This window comes from Nomascus leucogenys, chromosome 17 (assembly GCF_006542625.1).
Source record: "Nomascus leucogenys isolate Asia chromosome 17, Asia_NLE_v1, whole genome shotgun sequence".
In the NCBI taxonomy this organism is placed as follows: Eukaryota; Metazoa; Chordata; class Mammalia; order Primates; family Hylobatidae; genus Nomascus; species Nomascus leucogenys.
The window spans coordinates 82249694-82270364 of record NC_044397.1 but is presented as its reverse complement, the minus strand read 5'-3'; the positions used below and the strand labels follow the sequence as shown (position 1 = coordinate 82270364).

Genomic DNA, 20671 nt, shown 5'->3' with positions numbered 1-20671 from the left:
TTCACATCACAAGCGCCAGGATCTGTTTATTAAAACCCCTTCCCAGCAGAAGGCAGTACAGTGTCTTGTCCCAGCAGAAAAGGTCCTTCAGGCCACCCCTCTAAACACAGGAGCCAAGGGTGTTGACAGAGGGGCACCCTTTGCACCCCCAGGACTCCTGTGGCTTAACAGTGGTCCTGATGGAAGAGGCGGAGCCAGGACTTGAATCCATGAGTGGCCGCCTCTAGAGGTGCAAAGGCCGGCATCGGAGGACCCTGCAGCAGCCAGGAGCGGAAGGTTCATGTTCTGCAGGGGCGCCTAGCCCACTGTGCCCCCAGCCGTCACTTCTTCTGCACGTGGCCACAGTCGTACTTGCCACGCACGACGGTGAGCTTGACGCCCGGCAGGTCCTGGGTGCGGCCGCCCTCCACGAGGACAATGTGGTGCTCCTGCAAGGTGTGGCCCTCCCCAGGGATGAAGCAGACGGCCTCCTGGCCCGTGCTGAGCCGCACTCGACAGCACTTGCGATTGGCCGAGTTGGGCTTCTTCGGCTTGCGGGTGAAGGTGCACAGGACCACACCCTTCAGCTGCGGCCGGCCTTCCGTGGGGCCCAGCTTCCGAGGCGGCCGCTTGGGGGGCCCCAGGCGGTGCATCTGGTTCAGGGTAGCCATGGAGCAGGTGGCCCAGAGCCGGGGAACCAGAGCTGGGCCTGGAGAGGGCCGAAAGGGGTTATTATCCCAGAGAACAGATCCCAGGTGTAGTAGCAACTCAATTTTGGTGTTTTAGGCATTGTTTAAAGCACTTTACAAGGATGCATTTGTTCACGTCTAGTGTTATTTACAGACAAAAGTAACTCTTTATTCTTCAAGGAAGCATTACCTTTTTTTTTTTGAGACGAAGTCTCACTCTGTCGCCCAGGCTGGAGTGCAGTAGCTCAATCTCGGCTCACTGCAACCTCTGCTCCCTGGGTTCAAGCAATTCTCCTGTCTCAGCCTCCTGAGTAGCTGGGACTACAGGCACCCACCACCACGCTCGGCTAATCTTCGTATTTTTAAGTAGAGACAGGGTTTCACCATGTTGGTCAGGCTGGTCTCGAACTCCTGACCTCGGCCTCCCAAAGTGCTGGGACTACAGGCGTGAGCCACCACGCCTGGCCAGGAAGCATTATTTTTAATGCTGTTTAAAATAATAGTAGGCTCAGTGGCTCATGCATGTAATCCTAGCACTTTTGGAGGCTGTGGAGGGTCACTTGATCTCAGGAGTTAAGGCCAGACTGGGCGACGCAGGGAGACCTCCGTCTCTACAAAGAATCAAAAAGTTAGCTGGTTGTAGTTCTGCAGGCCTGTGGTCCCAGCTACTTGGGAGGCTGAGGCGGGAGGATCACTTGAGCCCAGGAGGTCGAGACTGTAGTAAGCTGTGATCACACCGCTGCACTCCAGCCTGGGCGACAGAGGGAGATCTTAAATAAATAATAAAACTGACCCAAACGCCGCTTGACACGCAGTAGCCCTCCATGCAGCTGCTTCCCACCTCTTGCTCTAGCAGCACGAGCTCTGCCAAAACCCCACCGTGTTTTTCCACCCCCGTTTCCCTTGGGGCTCCGATGGAGGCACACAAGTCCAAGAACGAATAACCCTCCTCCTCTAGCCTCGTCCCTGTAGCCCGAGTCCCCCACTCACCACAAGTTAGGGACGTGTTGAGGCCACGGAGAAGGCCAGACCAGGACATCCTGCCGTCTGGGCCGTCCCTGTGGTAGGGAATAAGAGACTCAGAAAGGAGGAAAAAGTGGCCGATCCGCAAATGCTCCCCGATCCGCTCTCAGGACCTTCTGGCTTAAATCAAAGGAAATACTTATATAGGTCTAACCACAGGCACTCATGCTGCTAACAGAAAGTCCCTCCGTAAATTTAGCCTCGCTCTGAGTGGGTTCCCGAGGGCCCAACCACTCTCGCCCGCACAAAGGAAGAAGTGGGAAACTGGGGAGATGGCCTGGTAGATTTGGAGGACCCCAGGATTCCACCGACCTCACAGGCCCTAGCGGTGAGGTCGCGGACACGCTGAATCCTGCCTCTAGCCTCTTCCGGGCACGATGATTCCACTGACCTCACAGGCCCTAGCGGTGAGGTCGCGGACACGCTGAATCCTGCCTCTAGCCTCTTCCGGGCGTCATCCGTGCAGGGATTGGCTGGTTCTGCCTTCGCGTCACTGAAGAGGCGGGACACAGACGACGATTGGGCGACAACCGACTCTATCGCGGTCAACCTTCCTCAGGATCTGACTGGCTCGTCACGATCAGGTTCGCTGCTTTGCAATTGGTCTAAACGCGGAATAGGCGGGACAAAGTGCCGCCTTGTCCCCGGTCTAAGATGGCTGCGTCCATGGCGCGGCGCTTGTGGCCTTTGTTGACTCGTCGGGGGCTCCGGCCCCGGGGAGGCTGCATCTCCAACGATAGTCCAAGGAGAAGTTTCGCTACAGAGAAACGAAACCGGAACCTCCTGTACGAGCATGCGCGCGAGGGCTACAGCGCACTCCCTCAGCTGGCCATAGAGCGGTTCTGCGCATGCCCAGAAGAAGCCGCACACGCCCTGGAGCTCCGCAAGGGGGAGCTGCGCTCGGCGGACTTGCCCGCGATCGTGAGTGCGCCTGCGCCGGCCGCGGGGTGCAGGCGTTTGCTTTACGGAAGAATTGGGTTTGCAAGATGCCCTCCGGCAGGGGGCGAACCTGTAGTAGGAATTTTAGTTCTTTCCCAAGTTAGCCAACGTCTTGTGCATGGCACCCACTTATGTGCCAGTTGTCCAGTGAGTGCTGAGGCCCTACTATGTGCCAAGAATGCCTACTGTGTCCTAGACACCCGTTATGCGCTTGTTTCATATTGCTCGCTGGGTACCTACTGTCCTCTAGGAACTTGCTAGTGACATTGCCCTCCGTGCTGCAACCTCATGCCAGCCTTTCCCTAAGACCACAAAGGAAAATGGGGAGCCAAGTGTGAATCGGACGGGGTCAGGGCTGGGGTGTGATGGAGCTCTTGCCTTTGGAGAGAGAGGTAGGGAGAGTTCTGCACCTCCGCCACACGTAAAAGGCAGTTAAATAGAGTTACTTAATGAATGAATGAATCCATTAATGAATGGTTCTATTAAACTGATACTTAAGGTGCAACTGCTATATTCTGGTGTTCTAGATGTTGCAAATATGTGGTGAATAGTAATAAAATTGCTAGCACTTATAAAAAGGAATTAGGACCGGGTTCACGATATCTCTGTGTTGAGGTGCTAAGGATAGTGGGGTCCCCACGTCTTCCCATTTCTCTCTTGGACTCCCCTGCCAGCCTGTTTGAAGTGCTTTATTCACTTTAGCCTCGTTTAATTTTCACAACAACAATTCTATGAAGTAGGTGCCATTATTTCTCCCATTTTATCAGAGGGGAAACTAAGGCTTTGAGAAGCTAATTCCCTTGCGCTAGGTCATGCAACTGGGAAGTGGCAGAGTGGGAATTTTTTTTTTTTTTTTTTTTTTTTTTTTTTTTTTTGAGGTAGGGTCTTGTTCTGTCGCCCAGGATGGAGTACGGTGATACAATTGCAGCTCACTGGAACCTTGAACTCCTGGGCTCAAATAATCCTCCCAGTCAGCCTCCCGTGTAGCTGGGACTACAGGCAGACACCACCACACCCGGCTAAACTTTTGTATTTTTTGTTGAGACAGGGACATACTATGAACTCCTGCGCCCAAGTGATCCTCCTACCCTGGCCTCCCAAAATGCTGAGATTACAGGCATGAGCCACCACACCCAGACTCCACAATCTTAAGTACCCTACTGTGCCCTCTCATGATCTGAGTTCACAGTCTAGTAAAAGACATTTTTTTTTTTGAGATAGAGTTTTGCTCTTGTCTCCCAGGCTGGAGTGCAGTGGTGCGATGTCAGCTCACTGCGACTTCTGCCTCCCAGGTTGAAGTGATTCTCCTGCCTCAGCCTCCCAAGTAGCTGGGATTACAGGCATGTGCCACCACACCTGCCTAATTTTTGTATTTTTAGTAGAGATGGGGTTTCACCATGTTGGCCAGGCTGGTCTCGAACCCTTGACCTCAAGTGATCCGCCCACCTCGGCCTCCCAAAGTGCTAGGAGTACAGACGTGAGCCACCACATCCCACTAAAAGACATTTAACATATACAACTATACATGTATACTAATTACAATCTCTGGTAAATTTGACTACCTAGAGTAATCGAATTCATAGAGACAGATATACTCATTATAATCTGTGGTAAATGCTGTGAAGGCAAAGTGGAGGACAGCCTGGGAGGACTTCTCAGGGGAGGTGGCATTAAACAAAGATCTGTGGATTGAGAAATCACCAGGGAAGAGGGAAGAAGCGTATCCCAAGTAGGGGACCAGAATATACAAAAGCCTGGAGGTAGGATGGAAAATTCCATTTGATGGCCATGTAGATAATTTAGAGCGTCACATCCTTTAGCAGGCTTTTTCAAACTTTGTGGCCAAGAGTAAGAAATACATTTCACATCCTGACCCAGTACACACACCCAAAATTGAAACCAGTTTCATTAACAGTTCTTGCTCTCACCATGTGTGATGCATTGTTGTTCTTTAATTATATTCTCTTGCATTTGTCAAGTGCTAGTTGTTGTCTTTTTTTGGGGGGAGGGGTGTTTTTTTTGTTGTTTGTTTGTTTGTTTTTTAAGACTGAGTCTTCCTGTGTCACCCAGGCCTGAGTGCAGTTGCCCAATCTCAGGTCACTGCAACCTCCGCCTCCTTGGTTCAAGTGATTCTCACGTCTCAGCCTCCCGAGTAGCTAGGGTTATAGTTGTGCACCACCACACCCGACTAAGTTTTGTATTTTTAGTAGAGACGGGTTTCACCATGTTGGCCAGGGTGGTCTCGAACTCCTAACTTCAAATGATCCACTCGCCACGGCCTCCCAAAGTGCTGGGATTACAGGCGTGAGCCACTGCGCCTGGCTATTCTCTTCATTTTCAAAGTGGTAGTTTAGATGTGCATTTGAGCAGCTATTTTTTTGTTTGTTTGTTTGTTTGAGACGGAGTCTTGCTCTGTCGCCCAGGCTAGAGTACAGTGGCGCAGTCTTGGCTCACTGCAATCTCCGCCTCCCAGGTTCAAGCAATTCTCCTGCCTTGGCCTCCCAAGTAGCTGGGATTACAGGCGCCCGCCTCCACCCCCAACTAATTTTTGTATTTTTAGTAGAGATGGGGTTTCTCCATGTTGCCCAGGCTGGTCTTGAACTCCTGGGCTCAAATGATCCACCTGCCTCAGCCTCCTGTATTATATATATTTTAACAATTTTTTTTGTTTTTGAGACAAGATGTCAATCTGTCACCCAGCTAATTTTTTTTAAGTTTTTTTTTTGTAGAGACTGGGTGCTGTGGCTCACACCTGTAATCCCAGCACTTTGGGAAGCCAAGGCAGACAGATTGCTTGAGGCTGGGAGTTCCAGACGAGCCTGGCCAACATGGTGAAACCCTGCCTCTATTAAAAAATACAAAACTTAGCCAGGTGCAGTGGCGCGTACCTGTGGTCCCAGCTACTCAGGAGGCTAAGGCAGGAGAATCACCTGAACCTGGGAGGCAGACGTTGTAGTGAGCCAAGATCGTGCCACTACACTCCAGCCTGGGCGACAGAGTGAGACTCTGTCTCAGGAAAAAAAAAAAAAAAAAAAATCTTAGAAGCAGGTCTTCCTATGTTACCCAGGCTGGTCTGGAACTCCTGGGCTCACTCAAGCAGTCTTCCCACCTAGGCCTCCCAAAGTGCCGTACCCAGCCGTGATTTTTTAAAGTGCTAGTTTAGAGATTTTTGTGTTTGTTTGAGACAGAGTTTCACTCCTGTTGCCCAGGCTGGAGTGTGTAGTGGCACAATCTCAGCTCAGTACAACCTCCACTTCCTGGTTTCAAGCGATTCTCATGCCTCAGCCTCTTGAGTGGCTGGGATTACAGGTGCCTGCCATCACGCCCGGGTGATTTTTATATTTTTAGTAGAGATGGGGTTTCACCATGTTGACCAGACTGGTCTTGAACTCCTGATCTCAAGTGATCCACCCACCTTGGCCTCCCAAAGTGCTGGGATTATAGTTATGAGCCGCTATGCTCGGCCAGTGGGTCTGAATTCTGGGCATCTGTGTGGCCAGCTGAACCTCAGGGCATTCCAGTACTGAAGGGGAGGAGGGGAGGATGGCCACTGAGGGCTAGGTAGGGACCTCTGCCTCACTCTGCTGCAGGTCCAGGTCGCCAGTGGGCTCCAGAGAGAAGGGCAGGGGCGATGGCTGCTTCACCTCCTTTCCTCTCATATCCACCCCAGATCTCGACATGGCGGGAGCTGAGGCAGCTGCGGGAGCAGATCCGGAGCCTGGAGGAAGAGAAGGCAGCTGTGACTGAGGCAGTGCGGGCCCTGCTGGTGAGCATGGGGCCCTGAATAGGTGGGGAGTGGCCGTGAGGGTGTCTCTAGACACAGGTAACAGGAAACTGAATTTAAAGAGCTTGAGCAGGCTGGCATGGTGGCTCACGCCTGTAATCCCAGCTACTCGGGAGGCCTAGGTTGGCGGATCAACTGAGGTCAGGAGTTTGAGACCAGCCTGGGCAACATGGTGAAACCCCATCTCTACTAAAAATACAAAAATTAGCCGGCATGGTGGCAGGCACCTGTAATCCCAGGTACTTGGGAGGCTGAGGCAAAAGAATCGCTCGAACCTAGGAGGCGGAAGTTGCAGTGAGCTGAGATGGCGCCACTGCACTCCAGCCTGGGTGACAGAGCGAGACTCCATAAATAAATAAATGAATAAATAAGCAAGCATGAACAATGTGGATGTGCATTACCACACATAGCAAGCTGTCCAGGACGCTGGCATCCCTAGGGCTGATTAATTAGTGGTTCTTCCAGCATCCCCAGCCCAGGTCCTTTCCCTCTCTCTGCACCGGCTACTTCACTGCACTGATCTTTCCTCAGTTTCCCCATCAGGGTTTCCAGATGGCTGCTGTAGTCCAGCCATCTCCTCACATGACTCTGCCAGGGGAAGGAGACAGAGACTTCTCTGGCTTGAGTTCCTTTTTCAGGAGCAAGTACACCTTTCCTGAAGCATCCAGCAGAGTCCCCTTGTGTCCCCTGGGCCCAGACCCCCACCCCACTCCAGTTGTCAGCCAGAGGAATGGAGTTCCGGCAGCCAGCATAGGCTGATTAGAGGCCGTCCTCCACCTGGCCCACTTCCCCTGAACTACAGGCTACCAGGGAAGGGTGAACGGAGTCTGAGTTCTGTGGGGAAGGAGGAAGAAGGGATCTTTATTTTATTTTATTTTTTTTGAGACCGAGTCTCACTCTGTTACCCAGGCTGGAGTGCAGTGGCATGATCTCGGCTCACTGCACCCTCTGCCTCCTGGGTTCAAGTAATTCTCCTGCCTCAGCCTCCCCAGTAGCTGCAATTACAGACATGTGCCACCAGGCCTGGCTAATTTTGTATTTTTAGTAGAGACGGGGTTTCCATGTTGGCCAGGCTGGTCTCGAACTCATGACCTCAGGTGATCCACCCGCCTTGGCCTCCCAAAGTGCTGGGATTACAGGTGTGAGCCACTGCACCCGGCCTGGAAGGAGGGATCTTGGGTTAGACAACCAACAGTGTCTGCCACAGACGGCTTAAAAACAATCATCAAAACAACAGCAGACCTTTATGTAGAAATCACTGTGCACCATACCAGGCGCTTTCCATACTCTTTTTTTTTTTTTTTTTTTTTTTTTGAGACGGAGTCTCGCTGTGTCGCCTAGGCTGGAGTGCAGTGGCACAATCTCGGCTCACTGCAAGCTCCGCCTCCCGGGTTCACGCCATTCTCCTGCCTCAGCCTCTCCGAGTAGCTGGGACTACAGGCGCCCGCCACCATGCCCGGCTAATTTTTTTTTTTGTATTTTTAGTAGAGATGGGGTTTCACCGTGGTCTCGATCTCCTGACCTCGTGATCCGCCCACCTCGGCCTCCCAAAGTGCTGGGATTACAAGCGTGAGCCACCGCGCCCGGCTGCTTTCCGTACTCTTAATCCTCACAGCCATTTGTGACATAGGAACAATACAAACCCAGTTTTACAGCTGGGGAAAAGTGAGGCCCTAAGAGGTTAAAATGGGCCTAAGTGGCCAGGTATGGGAGGACGCGCCTGTAGTCCCAGCTACTCTGGGGCTGAGGCAGGAAGATCACTTGAGTCTGAGAGTTTGAGGCTGCAGTTAGCTATGATCGTACCATCACACTGCAGCCTGGGCGACAGAGCGAGACCCTGTCTCCGAGAAAAAAAAACAAAAAACAGAAAAAGTACGTAAGTCTCACAGCCAGGAAGTGGGAGAGGCAAGGTTCGCACCCAGGCAGTTGGTTTTTACCACTCTGTTTGGAGGCCTCTGCCACCAAGAATCACATCTCCCAGCACCTACTGAGTGGCCAGCCCTGGGCTGTCTACATCATGGACAACCAATGAAAGCAACACCATGGATCATTTCATGTTCTTTGAGTGCTAACTCATCTTCTCAGGGAAGCTGCACAATAGCCCTGCTGAGGGAGGTCCTCTTATCACCCCACTTCACAGATGGGGATACTGAGGCTCAGAGGGGGGCAGAGATTTGCCCAAGGGCTCATAGCACATAGGTGCCCAACATGCAGACCCAGGCTGTTCGATTCCCTCAGCTGCTTAGGATCATGGAAGGTTCAGAATGTCAAGGGGCCTTGGTTGCAGGCCCTCAAATGCACACTGACAGACTTTACCTCTCCCAGCCTTCATTTTCTTTTTTTTTTTTTTTTTTTGAGACGGAGTCTCGCTCTGTCGCCCAGGCTGGAGTGCAGTGGTGCAATCTCGGCTCACTGCAAGCTCCACCTCCCGGGTTCACGCCATTCTCCTGCCTCAGCCTCTCCGAGTAGCTGGGACTACAGGCGCCCGCCACCACGCCCGGCTAATTTTTATTTTTGTATTTTTAGTAGAGACGGGGTTTCACCGTGGTCTCGATCTCCTGACCTTGTGATCTGCCCGCCTCGGCCTCCCAAAGTGCTGGGATTACAAGCGTGAGCCACTGCGCCCGGCCCGAGCCTCAATTTTTGAATCTACAGACAGGGTATATTAGTCCATTTTCTTCTTTTTTTTTTTTGAGACAGTCTCACTGTGTCACCCAGACCGGAGTACAGTGGCACAATCTCGGCTCACTGCAACCTCCACCTCCCAGATTCAAGGGATTCTCGTGCCTCAGCCTCCCGAGTCGCTGGGATTACAGGCATGTGCCGCTGCCCCCAGCTAATTTTTTTTTTTTTTTTGAGACGGAGTCTCGCACTTCTGCCTAGGCTGGACTGCAGTGGCGGTATCTCAGCTCACTGCAAGCTCCGCCTCCCGGGTTCATGCCATTCTCCTGCCTCAGCCTTCCGAGTAGCTGAGACTACAGGTGCCTGCCACCACACCCAGCTAATTTCTTTTTTTGTATTTTTTAGTAGAGACGGGGTTTTACCATGTTAGCCAGGATGGTCTCGATCTCCTGACCTCGTGATCTGCCGGCCTCGGCCTCCCAAAGTGCTGGGATTACAGGCATAAGGGACCGCGCCCAGCCTAATTTTTGTATTTTTAGTATAAGGTTTTAGAGACGAAGTTTCTCCATGTTGGCCAGGCTGGTCTCCAACTGCTGGCCTCAGGTGATCTGCCCACCTCAGCCTTCCAAAGTGCTGGGATTACAGTTGTGAGCCACCACACCTGGCCCCATTTTCACACTGCTATAAAGAATACCTGAGACTGGGCTGGGTGTGGTGGCTCACGCCTGTAATCCCAGCACTTTGGGAGACCAAGGCGGGTGGATCACGAGGTCAGGAGATCGAGACCATCCTGGCTAACACGGTGAAACCTCGTCTCTACTAAAAATACAAAAAAACATTAGCCAGTCGTGGTGGCGGGCACCTGTAGTCCCAGCTACTCTGGAGGCTGAGGCAGGAGAGTGGCGTGAACCGGGGAGGCGGAGCTTGCAGTGAGCCGAGATCGTGCCACTGCACTCCAGCCTGGGCGACGGAGCAAGACTCTGTCTCAAAAAAAAAAAAAAAAAAAAAAAAAACCTGAGACTGGGTAATTTCTAAAGAAAAGGGGTTTAATTGACTCACAGTTCCACATGGCTGGGAGGCCTCAGGAAACTTACAATCATGGCGGAAGGGGAAGCAAGGCACTTTCCCTTCCACATGGTGGCTGGAGACAGCTAGAGGGGGTAATTGCCAAACAGTTTTAAACCATCAGATCTCGTGAGAACTCACTATCACCAGAACAGCATGGGGGAACCGCCCCCAGGACCCGATCACCTCCCACCAGGTCCCTTCCTCAACAGGGGGAATTACAATTTGAGATATTATTTGGGTGGGGACGCAGCCAAACCATATCACAGGGTTTACACGAATGCCTACCTCCTAAAGTGGATTATGAAGAAATCGTGGCATGGGAGAGCCCTGTACATAGATCCTGGCATGGAGGCAGCACTTCCTACACGGAGCTGCGGCTGTGATTACTGTTAATTATCTTGCCTCCTTGTAGCATTAGCAATAGAGAAACGGAAACACAGAGTTGCAGAGGGACCCAGCTAGGCACTGACAGAGCAGGAGACTAAGATCCTCTGGCCTTGTTTGACCTTTCACCATTTTTTCTCTTCCCCACCCTCGACTTTATCAACCTAATCACCCACCCTGTCTCTTTTCTACCAGGCAAACCAGGAAAGTGGTGAAGTGCAGCAGGTACTGTGGAGAGTTGATGTCCTATCCAGGGTTGGGGGTGGGCAGGGAGGATACCCTGCCAGTCACGATTCTACTATTGTAACAGAAAACAATTCAAACAGGTTTAAGGGGGAAAAAAAAAAAAATAGGCTGTATTGATGCATGAAACTAAAACTGGCTTCAGGTGTGGCTGGATCCAGGTGCTGGCTCCATATTTGGTCCTGCATTCCTCCCATTCCCAGGCCAGCTTTCTCTCCTTGTGTAAGTGGGAGGCAAAGTCAAGCACACTTTCCTGATAGCTCCAGTTAAAGTCCTGCGGCTGATTCTCATGAGTTCAGCTGACATCAGGTGCCTGTCCCTGAGCCAGTCATTGTGGCCAAGGCAATAGAACGTTCTAGTTGGCCAGGCCTGATTCTTTTCCCCACAAACCTGCCATGTGGTGGTAAGGGAAGTTCTGCAAAGACATTCAGGATGCTGGGCCTGGAGAAGTGGCATGAATGTCCACCACAGGGGCTCTGCCTGTCAGGATCAAGGTCACACTGGATGAGGGAGTCCTGACCCTCTCCCGGGCTGACCCCACCTGTGCTGCCCCCAGGACCCCAAGTACCAGGGTCTGCGGGCACGTGGCCGGGAGACCCGGAAGGAGCTTGTTCACCTGTACTCCAGGGAGGCCCAGCTTGAGGAGCAGTTCTACCTGCAGGCGCTGAAGCTGCCCAACCAGACCCACCCAGACGTGGTGAGCACTGTGCTGGGTGGCAGGGAGGCCAGGGGCCCGCCTAGTGCCACCTTCCCATGACTCCTGCTGTCTCCCTGCAGCCCGTCGGGGATGAGAGCCAGGCTCGAGTGCTCCACGTGGTCGGAGACAAGCCAGGTGGGCCACACCCCAGGCCTGGGAGCTGACAAGCTCTGCGGTGTGGGGGTTCTGGGGTCTGGGAACATGTCTGGAGCCTGGAGAACTCCTGGCGGTACAGGAGGTGGCTCCAGCTTCCTACCTTGGCCGCGCTCGAGCTGTCTCTGAGAGGCGGTCCTTGGGTTTTCATTCTCTCCCCCTTCACCACTGGGCAGTCTCACCCTATGTTGTGTGATTGTATCGTATGTGTGTGTGTGTGTGTGTTGTGTATGTATGTGTTGTGTGACGTGTGTGTGTCGTGTGTGTCTGTGTTTGTGTCTATATCTGTGTCTGTGTGTGTGTGTGTGTATGTGTCTATGTGTGTGTCTGTATCTCTGTGTGTGTATATGTTGTCTGTGTGTGCGTGTCTATGTATCTGTGCGTGTCTTTGTGTCTGTGTCTGTCTCTGTGTGTCTGTGTGTCTGTATCTGTGTGTATCTGCATATCTCTGTGTATCTCTGTGTGTGTATGTCTGTATCTGTGTCTGTGTATGTGTGTGTCTTTTTATCTGTGTGTGCGTGTCTCTTTGTGTGTCTGTATCTGTGTGTCTGTGTCTCTGTGTCTGTATGTGTCTGTATCTGTGTGTATCTGTGTGTGTGTCTGTCTCTGTGTCTGTATGTGTCTGTATCTGTGTGTATGTCTGCGTATCTCTGTGTGTACCTCTGTGTGTGTATGTACGTGTGTGAGTGTGTGTGTGTCTCTGTCTCTGTCTCTCTGTCTGACCCCCCTGCTTTGGTCCCTGTCTCCGGGGCTTTTTCTCCCCAACTCTGTGCCTCCTTCTCTCTGATTCTCCTCCTCCCTTCCTCGTGGTGTTTCCTTCTCCTCTGGCCTCTCTCCTCTGTTTCTAACTCTGCCTTCCCCACCCCATGCCCTCTTATTCCCCTGTCTGCCTCCTCTCATTTCCTCTCCCTGTCTCTGCTTTTCTCTCCCTCCCTCCCTGTCTCTCTTTTCTTCCCTTTCCCTCTCTTTCCGTGTCTTCTTCTCCCTTCTCTCCTCCTGCCCCTCCTTTACTTTCTCTCACCATCCCTCCTCTCTGCTGTCTCTGGAAGCTTCTATCTGGGCCCCGTCCCTCTCTCCCCTCTGCCTTACACCGGTGCTTTTCACCCACATGCAGTTTTCTCCTTCCAACCTCGGGGCCACCTGGAAATTGGCGAGAAACTCGACATCATCCGTCAGAAGTGAGTCCCTCCCCTGGCTCCCTGCGCCCCTCTCCCAGCTGCCTGCATCCCGACAGCTGGCTCCTGCCTCACTGGCCTCAGCGTGAGATGTGGAAATGCCATGAATCTTTGATGCCCCAGCCCCACCCAGCAGCCGGGCCTCTTACCCCGGGTGTTTGCGTCCCCACATTCCCTGCCAGCCCGGCCCATGTGCACCCGCCTGTCTGTCTGTCTCCCAGGCGCCTGTCCCACGTGTCTGGCCACCGCTCCTATTACCTGCGTGGGGCTGGAGCCCTCCTGCAGCACGGCCTGGTCAACTTCACATTCAACAAGCTTCTCCGCCGGGTATGGGCCAAGATAGGAGGGCTGCCTGGAGGGGGTGGCATCGAAGTTGAGCTCAGAGGGCCCAACGGGGATGGGGGTGACCTCTGTTCTGCCCTAGTCACTGCTCTCAGAGCTTCATGTGTATCATTGACACATTTAGTCCTTATGACAACTTAATGAAGCGGGTGCTGTCATCATCCCCACTTTACAGAGAGGGCTTGAGGCCCAGAGAGGGAAGGTACCTATAGCCCAAGGTGCCACAGCCAGTGTGGAACTGGGCCTAGAGCCTGTGCTTGTAATCATTGCACCTCGCTGCCTGCTTGCGGTATGAAGGGAGCATTTGGGAATCATAGCATCCATTGAAACATGGCAGGGCCTGATTGCATGGAGCATTGGTCACGATGAGGGACTCAGACGTTTCCAGAGGGTACTAGGGAGCCATGGGAGGCTTTTAAGCAGGGGAGGGTGTGGCCAAATCTGTACTTTTTGGTTTTTTGAGACGGAGTCTCGCTCTGTCACCCAGGCTGGAGTACAGTGGCGCAATCTTGGCTCACTGCAACCTCCACCTCCTGGGTTCAAGTAATTCTCCTGCCTCAGCCTCCTGAGTAGCTGGGATTACAGGCACATGCCACCATACTGGCTAATTTTTTTTTTTTTCTTTTTGACAGAGTTTCGCTCTGTCGCCCAGACCGGAGTGCAGTAGCACGATCTCCATGCCGGCTAATTTTTGTCTTTTTAGTGGAGAGGGGGTTTTGCCATGTTGGCCAGGCTGGTCTCAAACTCCTGGCCTCAAGTGATCCGCCCACCTCAGGCTCCCAAAGTGTTGGGATTACAGGTGTGAGCCACTGCACCAGCCCCTGCCTCAGTTTCGTCTGAGGAGGAAGGGGCTTTGGAAGCCGCTGGCTCACTCTGCAGCACCCCTTCTTCGGGGCCGAGCTTGGGGTCTGGTAGGGGTCCCAGTTCTGCTCACTCATCCTCTCCCCTGAACAGGGCTTCACCCCCATGACGGTGCCAGACCTTCTCCGCGGAGCAGTGTTTGTGAGTGAGGCCTCTCCGCTTCCCTCGCCCACCTGGGTGTCAGGCCCTGCCGTGGGTGCCCGAGGCAGGGAAACCTGAGGAGACCGCCCTGGGGCTGGGTTGAGGGGGCCAGGCCATATCAAGGAGGCCAGGGCAGCTCCAGATGTATTCAGGGGAGGAGCTGGGGTTGTGACTGTAAAACGAGAGGCCAGGGTTACCTGTCCCCTGACCCCTGTGGCCTGGCCTCCTCCCCCAGGAAGGCTGTGGGATGACACCAAATGCCAACCCATCCCAGATTTACAATATCGACCCTGCCCGCTTCAAAGATCTCAACCTGGCTGGAACAGCGGAGGTGGGGCTTGCAGGTGAGGACCTGTGTGGGTGGTGGGGAGGAGCAGGAGGGATGTGGAAGGACAACTGGGAGCATCCAGGGAGCACTGGGGGTAACCACCTGCCCAGAGCAGCTCAGCAGCCCCAGGGCCAACACGTACGGCTGTATAGGTTGTTTACTGCACAGCAGTACAGTGACAATCAGCCCCGGCCCTTGACCTGGGGTTGCATCCACCAGAGGGAGTGCCTTTTATTCTCCCAAAGGCTTCCTCTGGGCACTGGCAGCCCTGGCTCATCCTGTGGTCTCTCCTCCCAGGCTACTTCATGGACCATGCCGTGGCCTTCAGGGACCTGCCAGTCAGGTGACACCTGGTTTCCTTAGACCTTGACCCTACCTGTGACAATCACTCTTCCCTCCATGACCCGACTTTCCCTGCTCTCTGCCAGGATGGTTTGCTCCAGCACCTGCTACCGGGCGGAGACAAACACGGGACAGGAACCCCGGGGGCTGTACCGAGTACACCATTTCACCAAGGCTGGTGTCGCTGGGACTGAACGGGGCTGGGGTGGGGGGTCACCCCAAGAGCTCAGAGCCTCCTGACTCCTGTGCCCTCTGTCCCAGGTGGAGATGTTTGGGGTGACAGGCCCTGGGCTGGAGGAGAGCTCACAGCTGCTGGAGGAGTTCCTGTCCCTTCAGATGGAGATCTTGACAGAGCTGGGCTTGCACTTCCGGTGCGGAGAGGGGCCGGGGGCCCAGGGATGGCAGGGGTGGGGTAGGGCAGGGACGAGGACCTGGCTAGCTGCTCTTCACTCTGGAACCACCTCTCCAGCCCCCTCGTTGCCCCCTTTTCCTGTACAAGGATTACAGGAGCATATACAGGATCCCAGTCTGTCTGCCGTGTGCCGGGGGCCCCTCACAGGACTGTAACAGAAGCATGAACAGCACACAGTGTGCCAGAGTGGACACCCAGGCCTCTTTCCTCCTGCTGCTCCCCATCTCTCTGGGCCGCTGCCTCATCTGTGCAGCCCAAGATGCTTTTTCACCTCCCAGTGGGGAGTGGGGGTGGAAAAGAGGGAGCCAGAGGTTGCGAGTCCCACTTCCTCTCACCCTGTCAGTCACACGCAGCTTTCAAGAGAGGCTGAGAAATGTGGACTTCTTTTCTGGGTGACCCATTGTAAAAAACTGGGAGCGTAGGCCGGGTGTGGTGGCTCACTCCTGTAAATTCCAGCACTTTTGGGAGGCCATGGCAGGAGGATTGCTTGAGGCCAGGAGTTCAAGACCAGCCTGGGCAACACAGCGAGAGCTCGTCTTTACTTTTTTTTTTTGAGACAGAGTCTCGCTCTGTTGCCCAGGCTGGAGTGCAGTGGCGCGATCTCGGCTCACTGCAAGCTCCGCCTCCCGGGTTCACGCCATTCTCCTGCCTCAGCCTCTCCAAGTAGCTGGGACTACAGGCGCCCGCCACCACGCCTGGCTAATTTTTTTGTATTTTTGGTAGAGACAGGGTTTCACCGTGGTCTCGATCTCCTGACTTCGTGATCCGCCCGCCTTGGCCACCCAAAGTGCTGGGATTAGAAGCGTGAGCCACCGCGCCCGGCCTCGTCTTTACATTTTTAAAAATTAGCCGGGTATGGTGGCACACACCTGTGGTCCCAGCTACTCGGGAGACTGAGGCAGGAGAATTGCTTGAACCCAGGAGGTGGAGGCTACAATGACCTGTGATCATGCCACTGCACTCTAGCCTGGGGCAACAGAGTGAGACCCTGTCTCTAAAAAAAAAAAATAAAGGCTATGCACGGTGGCTCACACCTATAATCCCAGCACTTTGGGAGGCTGAGGCAGGTGGATCACCTGAGGTCAGGAGTTCAAGACCAGCGTGGCCAACATGGTGAAACCCCATCTATACTAAAAATATAAAAATTAGCCGGGCATGGTGGCACACACCTGTAATCCCATCTACTCAGGAGGCTGAGACAGGAGAATCACTTGAACCCAGGAGGCGGAGGTTGCAGTGAGCCGAGATCGCGCCACTGCTCTCCAGCCTGGGCAACAGAGCCAGACTCCGTCTCAGAAAAAAAGAAAAAAGAAAAAAACCAAGGGTGCCTAGAAGGTGCAAATGTGCGATTGGCCACTGTGAACAGCCAGTGGACCCTGCCATGTGCCTTTTTCCCCTCCCATCAACCTCTTGCGCCTCCCCCTCCATGTACCACCTTCTCCATCACCACCCCTGGCCTCACAACTCTCTCCTTTGGCGCTGTCATCTCCTTTTTTTTGTTTGTTTGTTTTGAGTAGATGAGGTCTCCCTATGTTGCCCAGGCTGGTCTCAAACTCCTGAGCTTTTTCCTGCTTTTTGGCTGCCTTCTCTTCCATCGTTTCCATTTCTTCCTCCTGCTCCTCCTCTCACCTGCTGACCTTCCCCACACCTTTGTCCTTGACCGCAGGGTCCTGGACATGCCCACCCAGGAACTGGGCCTCCCCGCCTACCGCAAGTTTGACATTGAGGCCTGGATGCCAGGCCGAGGCCGCTTTGGAGAGGTGAGCCCTGTGCCGCTGGAGACGGGGTGGGCAGGAGGACGGGCCTGCCCCCATCGCTGATCTGCTCAGCCTGCCGCTGCTCCACCCCAGGTCACCAGTGCTTCCAACTGCACAGACTTCCAGAGCCGCCGCCTCCACATCATGTTCCAGACCGAGGCTGGGGAGCTGCAGTTTGCCCACACGGTGAGGCCCGCACAGCCTCCTGCCCGCGTGCCCTTGCCCGCAGCCTCCGCCACCCTAGACCACCCACCTTGGCTCCTCCCCGGGCTCGGCTTGGGGTGGGCACCTGGTTCCAAGCATGGCTGTCTCACAGGTGAACGCCACCGCCTGTGCTGTCCCCCGCCTCCTCATTGCACTCCTGGAGAGTAACCAGCAAAAGGTGAGGGGCCGAGCGGCCCACCCAGAGAGGCAGCTCAGCGCGGGGGAGGGCTGGGGCATCTGCAGTGTCCTGAGGTCTGCTCTGTCCCCAGGATGGCTCAGTGCTCGTGCCCCCTGCCCTCCAGCCCTACCTTGGCACCGATCGGATCACAGCCCCCACCCACGTGCCTCTCCAGTACATTGGCCCCAACCAGCCCCGGAAGCCTGGGCTGCCTGGCCAGCCTGCTGTAAGCTGAGAACCCACCCACAGCAGCCCTTGGGGGTGTCACTGCTTCCCGGAGCTCAGGAGACCCCGGACACCTGGGACCTGTGTTCCTGAGCCCATCCTGACATCTGTGTTCTTCCTGTCAGCTCCACGCCCGGGCCCCTGGACCCCAGGGTCCACCTCTCCTCTGTTCTTGCTGCCTCAGAGTCAGTCACTGACGGTTATCATTGAGGGTCCCAGTGGGAAGCAGGACGTCTGGGCTTTATGGTTCTAGGGACAGGAGAAGCAGAGGAAGAGGCTTCCATCCCTCCTTCCTTCTTCCCTCCCACAGTGCTAAGCAAAATGTCCCCAATAAATGGTCAGGACAAAGGCCTCTGTGGATCTGTGAACAAGGGAGATGCCCGGCTCTCCCGGAGCTGCTGAGCAACCGCTCGGAGGCACTGTCCTCAAAGGGTCTGTGGCTGCAAAGACCATGGCTGGAAGTGCCTAGCCACACCCCAGTGCACATGGAGGCTGGCCTAGGGGCCACCAGGGGAGCTGAGAGGATGCTGAATTCTCTCCCCTTCCTCTGGGACAAGCCAGAACAGAGTCACCCTCCAAGGGTTCCTTCGAGCTGACCCCGGCCCCAGCCTTACCCCTCAGTCCCCAGCTCCCCATGCAGCTGTCCCTTCTGCAGCTCCTGGTAGGGGCCCAGTGGGCATCACAAACTCAGGGAAACCACCTGGGCCTCTGATCACTTTGCCTGCACCTGCTCCTCCTCAGGCATGCCCATCCCAGGACATTTTCCTGGCTGCCCAGGCCACAACCCTTCGGGTTAGCCTTGACTTTCATCTCATATCCACATCCACTTCATTAGCAACCCTGGCAACACCACCTTCAGAATATTTCCAGAATCTGGCCAGGCGCAGTGGCTCACGCCTGTAATCCCAGCACTTTGGGAGGCCGAGGCAGGCGGATCACCTGAGGTCAGGAGTTCAAGACCAGCCTGGCCAACCTAGTCAAATCACATCTCTACTAAACATACAAAAATTAGCCAGGCATGGTGGCAGGCACCTGTAATCCCAGCTACTCGGGAGGCTGAGGCAGGAGAATCGCTTGAACCTGGGAGGCGGAGGTTGGGTTGTGGTGAGCAGAGATCGCGCCATTGCACTCCAGCCTGGGCTACGGTGCAAGAGTCCGTTTCAAAAAAAAAAAGCTGGGCATGGTGGCGGGCACCTGTAATCCTAGCTACTTGGGAGGCTGAGGCAGAATTCTCGAGCCTGGCAGGCAGAGGTTGCAGTAAGCTGAGATCACACCACTGCACTCCAGCCTGGGCGACAGAGCGAGACTTCATCTCAAAAAAGATTTCCAGACTCTGCCCACTGTTCTCCCTGACCCTACCTTGGCCCTGCTCCCCGATCCCTCCCCTTTGGTTAACCCTGGAAGCCTCTTCACTGGCTCCCTGCTCTTCATCCTCGCCACACAGCCAGAGGGACCTGTGAGTGCCTCAGCTGGGTGTCCCACCCCTGCTCAGAGGTCTCCTGTGGCTTCATCTCAGAGTAAAAGGGTAAAGTGGTCATCGAGGCCCCTAAGACCCCACCTGAGCCTTTCCACCTTCCTCTTCGGCCCATCTTTCTGTCTTGCTTGGTCCACCCAACCCGCCTTGATGTTGAAACTCTCCAAACTCCTTCCTGACTCGTGCATTTGCATCGGTGAGTCTCCCTCTCTGGCTGTCTCTCCCCTAGATGGTGTGTGCTGGCCTCCATCTTATCACTCAGGCCTTAGCTCAAATGTCACCTCTTCCAAGAAGTCTTCTGTGACCACAGTAAAACACCCCCAGCACTCAGTATCTACATCTGAGATAATTTTTTTTTTTTTGAGATGGAGTCTCACTGTCCCGGGCTGGAGTGCAGTGGTGTGATCTCGGCTCACGGCAAACTCTGAGAGATTCTTGTGCCTCAGCCTCCCGCATAGTTGGGATTACAGGCAAGTGCCACCATGCCCGGCTAATTTTTTGTATTTTAAGTAGAGACAGGGTTTCACCATGTTGGCCAGGCTGGTCTTGAACTCCTGACCTCAGGTAATGCACCCGCATTGGCCTCCCAAAGTGCTGGGATTACAGGAATGAGCCACCACACCTGGCCTGAGATACTATATTTTTGATGCATTTCTGTCTTCCTTACCTAATATGTATTGACATGTGTCAAATACCAGCTCCAGGAGGGCAGAGGTATCCCCCCATTGGCTCACTGCTGTAGCCTCAGGTCTAAAAGAGGACCTGGCATGTAGTAGATGCTCAACAAAAATTACTGGACTGAAGATGCTTGGATGTGTGCAGTTCCCAGTACCAGGCACTTCCCTAAACACCGTACACACAACTATTTAATCCTCACTGTCCAGCTGTAGAGTATGTTGTCACCAACCCTACTTACAGTGAGGAAACAGGTCTTAGAGAAGTTAAGCGGTTGTCCTGGGCTGCACAGCTGGCATGTGGTGGAACTGGGGCTTAGGCCAGAAGCCAATTGCAGCCTCTGAGGAAGCAGGTTTATGAGACCCACTCTCAGCCAAGCACAGTGGCTCACCCACACCTGTAATCCCAGCACTTTGGGAGGCCCAGGTGGGCAGATCATTTGAGGTCAGGAGTTTGAGACCAGTCTAGGCAACATAGCAAGAACCCCTCTACAAAAAATGAAAAAAATTACTGTGGCATGATAATGCAAGCCTGCAGTCCCAACTGATCTGGAGGCTGAGGCAGGAGGATCCCTTGAGTGTGAGAGTTTGAGGTTGCAGTGAGTGTCGATTGCGCCACTGCACTCCAGCCTGGGCAACTAACAAGATCTTGTCTCTTAAAGAAAAAGACCTACTGTCTGGATGAGAAAATAGGCCCAGGAAGGGAAGGAGTTGCCTGAGGTCCATCTGTGAGTGGCTGCCTCTGGGTTCCCACCCAGGTCCACCTGCCAGCGTGGAGGGCGAGTGTACCAGACCCTGCTGCTCTGGGAAGAGATCCCCCCAGGCCAGGTGTGGCACCTCAGGTCTGTAATCCCAGCACTTTGGGAGGCCCAGACGAGAGGATTGCTTGAGCCCAGGAGTCTGAGACCAGCCTGGCCAACAAAGTGAGACCCTGCCTCTACAAAAAATAAACATTAGCCAGATATGGTGGTGCACGC

At 54.2% G+C, this 20671-nt stretch overlaps 2 protein-coding genes across 6 annotated transcripts; one reads left to right on the top strand and one right to left on the bottom strand.

Moving 5' to 3' along the window:
• MRPS12 (mitochondrial ribosomal protein S12) lies at positions 1 to 2534 on the bottom strand. 2 transcript variants are annotated; one of them, XM_030796861.1, is made up of 3 exons: positions 2083 to 2534; positions 1659 to 1726; positions 1 to 688 (listed from the first exon to the last, which is right to left on the bottom strand). In XM_030796861.1, exons 2-3 carry the CDS (start codon positions 1705 to 1707, stop codon positions 321 to 323), a joined length of 417 nt encoding a protein of 138 aa, XP_030652721.1. In that variant the 5' UTR covers positions 1708 to 1726; positions 2083 to 2534; the 3' UTR covers positions 1 to 320. The 2 variants fall into 2 exon arrangements, with proteins under 2 accessions (XP_030652721.1, XP_030652720.1); XM_030796860.1 differs by having other exon boundaries at positions 4 to 688; positions 2004 to 2136.
• Positions 2186 to 20585, top strand: SARS2 (seryl-tRNA synthetase 2, mitochondrial). 4 transcript variants are annotated; one of them, XM_030796855.1, is made up of 17 exons: positions 2321 to 2612; positions 6301 to 6396; positions 10684 to 10713; positions 11288 to 11428; positions 11509 to 11563; positions 12696 to 12759; positions 12978 to 13083; positions 14053 to 14100; positions 14336 to 14444; positions 14726 to 14771; positions 14857 to 14944; positions 15032 to 15141; positions 16849 to 16942; positions 17033 to 17125; positions 17256 to 17321; positions 17413 to 17547; positions 20357 to 20585. In XM_030796855.1, exons 1-17 carry the CDS (start codon positions 2346 to 2348, stop codon positions 20411 to 20413), a joined length of 1605 nt encoding a protein of 534 aa, XP_030652715.1. In that variant the 5' UTR covers positions 2321 to 2345; the 3' UTR covers positions 20414 to 20585. The 4 variants fall into 4 exon arrangements, with proteins under 4 accessions (XP_030652716.1, XP_030652715.1, XP_030652718.1 ...); XM_030796858.1 differs by lacking the exon at positions 20357 to 20585 and adding an exon at positions 10877 to 10953 and having other exon boundaries at positions 2326 to 2612; positions 11359 to 11428; positions 17413 to 17895; XM_030796857.1 differs by lacking the exon at positions 2321 to 2612 and adding an exon at positions 2666 to 3022.
• Positions 20586 to 20671: the final 86 nt, after the last annotated feature.